Here is a 9406-nt window from a genome sequence, read left to right as displayed (position 1 = left end):
GGGAATGAGCTGCTTGGAGGAGGTCTGTGCTCTCTGAGTGCTTTTAGTTCATCAATGTAATTTTCTTCAAGAAATGTTTTCAAGCCTTTCTGGCCATAAATTATTGGTTGCTCCAATCATTCCTCCTCCCCATCCTGGGAATGAAGAGACCCCATCCCAACGTGACTCTAAAGTAAACACCTTTTCAAACATACGGATGCAGACTAACATCTTTGCTTACAAAAATGCATCCGTCCAGACAGAAGCAGATTGAAGGCGTATTTCAGATCAGAACATAGTTGCTGTTGGCTGGAGCGGCGCTTAACTTTCTGAGTCCACCTTTGACATAATGCCACAGTCCAGTGGAGCAGAAGTGGAATTCCATGTCTGCAATTAATGAACAACAGGGTGCAAAAGAATGACTCGAGCCAGAAAGGAGGAAACGGGTGGACGAAAAGTTAACAACTCGCTTTTATGTCTCTGTTTACTTTATTCTGAAGGAAAGAGACGGGGCTATCCTGCAAATGAGATCATACAGGGAAATGTTAGAGAAAGGAACGGCGCGGTGAATAAATGCAGGCGTCGGGAGGGCATTCCTTAGTACGGGAGGCAGCACACGGCACAGAACATCCAACAAGGCGTTCATTTACACAAAATCAAACGGGAACAAAGACGTTCTGGATATATCCTACATGGAGGCACACAGCAGTGGCATAAGGCACGATACCGACCACAGAAAGTAAATAGTTTGTCGATTCTTAAGTGGTACTGTCGAGTAACGTCACATTCATTTTCAGAAATCCAACAGTAAGAGAAATGAAGACATGCATCCCTCAGATGGGATGAGAGACTGAGATCCATGAAATAATGGTAAAAAAAAAAAAACATACACGTGCACAAACATGTTATAAGACACTGTAGTCAAATATTATATATGTGTAGTGAAAAAAAAAGGATAGTAGGTGGTTTATGCATGTGGGCATTTCAACAAGTTACAGAAAACATACCCTGAAAATTTCCCAAAGTCAACAGACAAGGCAAGAACATCATCCTTTTCATCCCGTCAGGAAACCGCCCCAGACAATTTGTTTTACCTCAAAGAGTCAAATTCGTGTTGCTGTTCGCATATTCTTAAAGGCGTCTGTTTTGAATTCCGTAGTGAGAGGCTTTTGTCTGAATTTAAAGCACGGTAAGGCCGGAAGACTCTCCCAAACTACAAGTACTGCTCCCTTTTCTCTGGTGGGGTACTTTTAACATTTGGTCTGCAATTCAAAAAGGAAAAAAAAGACACAGTTCAGTCAAAAGCACAAAATAAATCCCTCCCAAAAAATGCATTTACAAAACAAACCCCAGAGGTCACAGGATATGAGGGGAACCCTAAAGCGACGCAAGGGAATCGCAAAACTCAAATCATTAACACTTAACCAAGAGTGAAGCAGAGAGGATTGTGGGAAATGTAGTGGGAGGCTGACGGGTCTCATCGCAAATCCTCTAGGAGTCCATAAAGGCTCAGAAGGTAATGAGGGGGGAATGGGGGGATGCTTCTTCCCATTAAAATTGATGAGGTGCACATGTCCGGCTGGCGGAAGGGAAATATTCTACAAGAGTCCAAATTTAAGGTCTAAGAGGGATCGGGAAAGACAGTGGTGGGACAGTCGGACAGTCGGACAGTCCTCAATAAAAAGGCAGGGGCTGATCAGTCAGGGAAACTAGTTTCACTCAACAAGTCTGCCCTGAATTAAAAGAGAGAAGAAGACATTCAGATAAGAACAGGATTAGAGAGCAGGAGTAGTAGAAGACATCAAAACCTCTCCGAGTTGTGACGAGTTAGGGGGAAAATGGGAAGATTAATGGTAAAGATGTTAGCAGGAGGTCCGTAAGGGCCGGTGGAAGGTGATGCTACACGTTTGTTAGCAAGTAATATACAGATTAAAGCGATGGCAGCACTAAAAATCAGATTTATCTGGCTGTTCTACAGAAAGTTCTGAGCTGTTTTTAAAGTTTGACATTTTAGGAAGACAAACTTGTTTGTTAAATGTGATTTTTTTCCCCCTTTTAGGTAGTTTTCACAGCTTTATTGTTGCGTGATCCTATTCAAAGAACAGCTGCGACTGAAAGCGCGGTGACGCCTGACATCCCCCTTTATTTAAAGGCCGCATGGAATTTCCTGGAGAGCAACGCCCCCACCAATACGAGAATAACAGACCACTCCACAAACAAGTCTCTACCAAGAGGAGCGGGGAACTGTGGGGGGGGGGGGGTTGGGGGGGGGGGGGGGGGTTATGGTTCTATTATCTGGGACAGTGATGGACCAGCTCTTCTAGGGACACAAATGAAGGCAGAGTTATGTGGGACGGGGTTTCCGGGGGCCACTTCAGACCCTTTGTTGAGTTTTACAGACTCTAACGTGAAGCCGATTTGTTTTATCTCCTGTAATTTGTCCTTTTGAAGTGGTTAACGTTATTGCAGTGCAGGTGTATTTCTATTTAGCATCGTGCTAGCTTATGCTACACTGGAAATGGTGTCTAACATGCATCGGCTTCCGCTCGAGGTACGGATTTGGTTCCTCAAGTGATGGATGAGTGTATGATTCTGAAAGGACGGTGTTAGTATGAGACGTGAGGAAAAATGGTGTGATGGACGGACACGGCATTCACACTCCATACAAGCTAAGACGGTCCAGAGGAGGAGGAGAAATGGCTCCAGAAAATGAGCAACAAATAAAAACTGCTAATGGACGTATCTCCATGGTCGGTGCGTAAAAGCACTTTTCAGTGTCAGACTAATTTCAGGATTTAGCAGTTTCTTTCCAGAACTTCTGGGAAACGTAAATTCGCTGGATAACCGTTCTTTTTCCTCGTTTGTACTCGGGCGCCGCCACCTTGCACATCTAAGTGGTAGACGCGCCTCCCTCGTTCTTACCTGCAACCCTTTTCCTAGCCTATGAGGAACTCACCGTCCTCCGAGACTCCGCCCTAACTGGCCTCCTTTCCTTTGTGAGATCGGGCAAGCCGGCCTCTGCTTCACCTGCGACAGCAGGAGGAGCCGCTTTGGCTCCTCCCTTTACGCAACATACCTGCCCCAATGGAGTGTGAATACACAAAGAAGTATGGTGGCAAACCACAGATGCAGCGCCAACCAGGAAGCATGGGACATGCTGCTAAAAGCTGAGCGAGTCTTTTCTCCCAGTATGCTGTGATTCTGCCTCTGGATTCATTTCAAGTTGGTTCAATGCTAACAATATATCTCCTAACAAAGGTTTAGTTTGTTAGCGTGTACGCTTTAGGCTCCGCACACGCATGTTTCGCTCTGTTTGTTTTTAGCAGGTGTGATTTGCAAGTAAAATAAAAAGTGAGAGTGACGCCAAGCGTGTCCGATGCTCTCTGTTTGGGTGGCTGCAGGAGGAAGGCGGGTGTTACACGTACTCCCTGGCTGTGGAAGGCTGTGATTGGCGGTAGTATTGCTGCGCTCGCAGGTCTTTAGAGCAGGAGCAGCACAGCAAGGAGCCACCCAGAACAGTCAGGCTGGCCGCCGCCCAGCCCACGAACAGGGCCGAGCCGAACTCGTACCTGTGCGACGAAGAGAAAGGAAAAGGTTGTAAAGAGATCGAGGTGTCGAAGAAGTCCTCGCAATTTCCTCCAGATCGCTGGATGGTAAAACGAAGCGACGCTGAAGACTATGTTCACACTGATGATGGCTGCAGATGGTCGGAGGTCGTATACCTGGCGTTGGGGGGGGTGTTTGGGTTGAAGAACTGATAGGACACCTGAGTGGCGTACCAGGACACAGACACCAGCGTACACAGACCTGTGGAGACAGAGAGATTTATCAAGGTGTCTTCATGCTTGTGTTCTGTTTGTGGTTTATGTCTGAGATCAGCGGCTAATGCTTCTAAAATGACCAATTCCTGTTTACAGCAGGGACTCTAATTACTCAGAAGCCCCCCCCCCCAGCGAGACGGTCCAGAGGAGAAGGAGAAATGGCTCCAGAACATGAGCAACAAATGAAAACCGAACCCGGCGGAAAGAAATCACACCTGCGAGAAGGAAGAGAGCCCCTCCGGTCACGGCGATGCGGGTCTTGATGGCTGGGTTGTTATCGCCCACCTTAGTGCACTTCATGCCCACCACGCTGATGATGATGCCGATGAAGCCCAGCAGCACTGACACCACCATGAGGGCCCGACAGGTCTGGATGTGGACTTGGTGAAGGAGGAGAAAGCAGGAGGCAGAGATTACAGAGGGGAGTATGGAGATATGACTTCCAGCAGGGTCTTCGCTGGCCACTGTGCTGCCCACGCAGGCCTCGGCACACACATAACTTAGTGGGAGGAACGTATTTACACTCACATATGTATCAGCACACACACACACACACACACACACACACACTCACACGACGACTGTAGGTGGAACAGACACACATGAAACGCACAACTCTCCGGCTGTAGGAGGGACGGCTTTACATGTTTCACACAGTGGGATTAGTGTGGCTTTTGAGACAAAGCAAGACTGTTTTCGTGGGGCTGTCGCCACGGCGATCAGCCATTGCCTCCTCAAACACAGCCGGCCGTAAACACGTCAATGCAAAAGCAGCGGCGAGCTGCTGTCAGAGTACTGATGGAGCGTTTTATTTACGGGTACGGGGCTTGTTTGAGTCCCAGCAGTGGAAGGAAACACACAAAAGTGAATATTCTGTCATATTGAACAAATACGGTAGTGACGAGCGTTTCACGCAGCCGCTACACATCTTTGGTTTTACCACATCTTGTAAAATATGCATTTAATTCAATCACCAAAAATCCCAGTCATAAAGGGGTCCGATATGAACTATCATGAAAAAGTTCTTCTGGATCTGATCTAGAATGAGGTAAGGAAAAAAATATAAAATTTTAACATTAAAACCCATTTATGGAAAAAAAATCCATTAAACATACACATCAACCCTGATTCACTTTTACATGTGATGTATTTAATGAATATTTTTCATCCATTTTACAATGAATTGAATCTTTTTTGAAAAACAAATCAACTGTAGAGCTCTTCACAATATCTGTACGCAGATATTGTGTTGTTTTGTCAATAAAGATCAGCTCTATTGATTAGATTCTTTCCACACATGTCAATGTCTTCAAAGCTTCAGGGAAATAGGCCAATAAATGGACTTCTTTGTTTGTCAAATGATTGTTTTCATTGTCTGGAATGGAAGTCAGAATGAAACAGAACTGTGTGTGTCAGGGGAAAAAGAAATCGCTTTAAAAGCAGCTTGAGCGGGAGCTTTAAGTCGTCGTTTGTCATCGTGACAGGAACGCACACCCCATCATTCACGACGCAGAATTTCAGAAGTGAATCAGATGGGAGGAAGGGGATGGAGCCATCTTTGAGGTCTGATTTATGGCTCCGGCGCTCCTTTTGATGGCGCCTGAATGGTCCTACAGAAGGAGGTTTGATTTCTTTCATCCACTGAGGGCATTCCTGTTTTTTCTGTGGGTTGCGTGGGGGTCCGGGCTGATGTTAATTGACACCGCTCTGACCGGTTTCAGTCAGTCTGTAAACCAGAAAAGGCTTTTGGGGTGAAGGAGAGGCTACGAGGAGGGAGGGGGGAGGCGGGCCGGCTCACCCAGCGGCCCTCTCCTCCCAGCGCCAAGGTTGGCAGCGCCAGCCGGCGGCTTTCGATGCATGCGTGTGGGCGCTGTGAGGTCCCATTGTGAGGTCACTTGTGACTGTGTTGTACGTAATATCTGTTTGCACACTCACTCACTATAAAACCCAGCCCAGCTTTTCCCAACACATTTAAACACTAATTCAGACTCTAATTCAGACTCTAATTCAGACTCTAATTCAGACGATGCTTCTGCTGGCATCAGCACCATATTTTGTACTTTTACAAAGTTAGAGAGTTTCACAAGGTGTGAACGCATCGAAGGTTTTCTTCAGGGACTTGTTGAACATAGGAAACACACATTTATATATAAAATTAAAGCCAGTTGTATCTTCTAATAAAAGACCAGAGCTGCTTCTCAATGATCAAAGGATCCAAAGGGTGACATAATTAGTGCTTATTAAAGGGTTAAATGAATAGATCCAGAGTCGTCATCGGCTGATTCTCGAATTGCATTGACAGGAAGTGGTTTACAATAGTGAATTCAAGTGCCCCATGACAGTTGGGTGGCATGTCTCTAAATAGATGCTCGGAGCTGTCCCTTCAGCACCACCGTCCTCTTCTGACGGTCATAGCTAACCTTCTCATCGGCGCCTAATCCCGATCCGATGGTTTCCACCGCGGTTGCTTAGCTGCATGAGGAGAGCGCAGCATAGTCTGGTGAACAATTACACCAACCATCACATGCTGCTCCTGCTGTGATTGTAGTCAAGGAGAGGGGAGTTGTCCCAGCATCCGTGAATCAAGCCAACCCCACATGGGTTGGTCTGGTCAAGATTCAGAACCTGTGGTGCCTTCACTGACCCAATGATGATTTGATGCCGCTCCATTTCCTAATCTGTCTGGAGGAAACACTTGAACAAACCTGACGTCACGTGTTCTTAAACAGAGCCACGCGGATCTTAGTCTTGGGGTTTGCTTCAAAATCCTTGTCCAGTCTGACTCCGTAGTCGATGGGTGGGTTAACGAACCCGAGGAACAATGAACGCGTGTGGGGACGACGGGGTGCATTCTGGGAATATCTCTAGTGTTTCTTTTCTTCTCCAAACAGCCCCCATTCATTAGGAAGGACAATACGCCGTTCTTATAGCGGCAATGAAGCAGAGGAGACGGGAGATCAGCCATCACATAAGCCGCCACAAAAAACCTGTTGATATAATGACTCACAAAGAGACAAACTTGTTTGTAAACGGCGTCACAAATCACCAAAGACCGCCGGACAAACTCAAACTTTAATTGTTTTAAATTGGCCTGTGTTGTTATACTGACATCTGCCCCCCTTAGACTTCGATTACAATCTCTAACAAGGTGACTCATGCAGACAGTCGATGGGTGGATTCATGTAATCCATGTTCCATTAATTATGAGTCCTGCTTACAGACCGAAAACGACAGGAGGCTCAATGTTGAGCTAAATTATGAACGTCACATTCCTGACCCCCCCCCCCCCCCCCCCCCACTCCCATTGTACTATGTTTCATGATGTTTTGTAGTTTTTATTGAACTTCAATGACCATCCAATGGCAGCATCTGAATTGAGTGCATTCTATAGAAAGAGGACATAAGTGCGATTTAATGAATAGAATCAGAATGCTTTAATAATCCCAGAGGGAAATTATATTAGCACCTCATAAATATCCCTCAGGAAACACTCGAATAGAAATATAAACTGCAAAGAGCCAAAAAAGAAGTATTAAATGGGAACCTCCAAGACTTTCGTTCCCTTAATAGGACATACTTCCAATATGCTGTAATCACAAACTCATAATACGCCTCTCAGAGCATGGAATCCATGAGAAGGACCAAGCGGTCAGAGGAAAGGCCAGTGAGACTAAAATCCAACCGCCAGCTGTTAGTCGAGACAAACTCAATCATGGCACTTACTGTCGAGCGAGAGCATGGAGTCGAAGATCTTGCACTGCACCTGCCCTGTACTCTGCGAGGCGCAGCTCATCCACAGCCCTTCGTACAGACCCACGGCCGTGATGATGGCATCGCCGGCGTACGACGACTGCTTCCACTGGGGCAAGGCGGTGGTGGAGATGATGCCGATCCACCCGCCCAAAGCCAGGAAATAACCCAACAGCTGAAGACCTGAGTTGGCCATCCTTACCTCGCTCTGTCCCTCTACTTCTGTCTGCCCTTCCTTTCTCTTCCCGGTTCACTTGCCTTTGCTCCCTCTGGTGCGTCTGTCCCACCGTTTTCAGTCTTTTTGGACGCACCTGTTGCAATTCCTGTTTCACTTTTACTGTCTGGTACCTCTGAGCATCTCCTTCTGCCTCTTTGCTTAAACTCTCGTCTGTAGAAGTCCTCTCTTTGTTTCCGACTCTTTCTTCCTTTCTTTTGCCCTCCACGTCCTGGATTAAGTCTTTTTGCCCGTCAAATGGGATGATGAGTTGACGTCTACCAACAAGGATGTCCTGCCTAATTTCCTGGTCGCTCTGGGAAAGAGTTTTTAATCGGGTGGTCACTGCTTCAGTTCATCAAGCGCTGTCGCTGGGCTGCCTCACTCTCTGCATGGCTTCATCCAATCCTTGCTCTCTCTGCTGCTTGCTTACTTTCCCCCCACTACAATCTTTCCATCTGCTCCAGGCTCAAGTGGCTCAATGAGGGTGGGGGGGGGAGCAGAAAAAAGTTAGGGGAAAAAAACTGAATACAAAAAGTCCTTAACGGCCTGACCACAAAGGGATGGGGTGAAGGGCTGGGCTGTGATTGGATTCTTCTGTGTCATAGGAACGCCTATGGGGAGGGAAGAGAGATGGGCTTCTTGGAAAAGTCATCACTGGTTCAAACAGCGAGGGGAAGAAAAAGGCGAGCCCAGGAGGGCATACGCAAAGTCGTAACGACAAGTTCATTCGTGAGGACAGTTGAGACATTTTTGCAAAAATGTTTCTAATCCAAGCGAGGAATCCAAAGCTGTGCATTTATCCTCCAGTGAAACCCTCTCCACCAAAATGTCCGTTTACATGGTGCCGTGCTGGTCCTTTAAAAGCTAGCCGCCCCCGCCGGAGGTGCAGGGGAGGTGATGGTAAAGTGCAACAAACACACGTAAATCAGCATCGAGACAATTGCCTGGCTGAAAAGGACGTGTCACATCCAGACAGGCTTTCTGTAAATTATGGGCCGTTGAGGCAAGCCTCCCCATCGCCATGGCAACCCCTCCCCATCCACCCACAAATGAAGAGAGCAAAAGAGAGTTAGGCTTCACCCGACGGTACATCCTCAGCTGCGCTAAAGGCTGACACACTCAGGCGTTTTTAGCTTGTTGAACACCAACCATGCCTTCCCCCGCTAAACTCGTCAGATTGCCTTCAGTTCGTTTACCTGCTCATTCTGTCCCGCCAAATTAGACGGTCCTTCCACTCAGCCAGAGAGACGTGGACGTTTTCTCACTTCAATACGAGACATGTCTCACCCCCACCCTGCACACACACCGGCTGTCTGCGCTATAACCATGCTCTTGCCCATATATGATCGATGATGTTCACAAAATTCTAAAAATAAATACATATAAGTGCTAAAGCCAAAGTTGTTGGTGGCGATCTAAATGTTCTGTGTCTAACTTGAACGTCCAACGACGGTAACATCAGGAAACACCCAGACATGTGAGCACCGGTGGAACCTCGCTTACCCTGCACCAAGTGCTTCTTTGAAGACGCTTCATTACACACCTCACGCACATGCATGTGCAGATGAAGAGTCACGCACAAAGGATCTCCAGACCCTTTCATCAACACAGCTCTGAAAGGTTGGCACTGCGAGGACAC

General features: G+C 47.0%; 1 protein-coding gene across 1 annotated transcript; it reads right to left on the bottom strand.

Annotated features, from left to right (window-relative positions):
• Nucleotides 1-453: 453 nt before the first annotated feature.
• On the bottom strand, nt 454-7746 carry cldn19 (claudin 19). The gene is made up of 5 exons (XM_068742335.1): nt 7524-7746; nt 4016-4180; nt 3702-3786; nt 3405-3548; nt 454-1241 (listed from the first exon to the last, which is right to left on the bottom strand). Exons 1-5 carry the CDS (start codon nt 7744-7746, stop codon nt 1193-1195), a joined length of 666 nt encoding a protein of 221 aa, XP_068598436.1. The 3' UTR covers nt 454-1192.
• Between the last annotated feature and the right edge of the window lie 1660 nt (nt 7747-9406).

Source organism: Brachionichthys hirsutus, chromosome 8, assembly GCF_040956055.1.
Source record: "Brachionichthys hirsutus isolate HB-005 chromosome 8, CSIRO-AGI_Bhir_v1, whole genome shotgun sequence".
NCBI lineage: Eukaryota > Metazoa > Chordata > Actinopteri > Lophiiformes > Brachionichthyidae > Brachionichthys > Brachionichthys hirsutus.
Note: the sequence above shows the minus strand (reverse complement) of the source record. Positions and strands in the feature narration are given on the sequence as shown.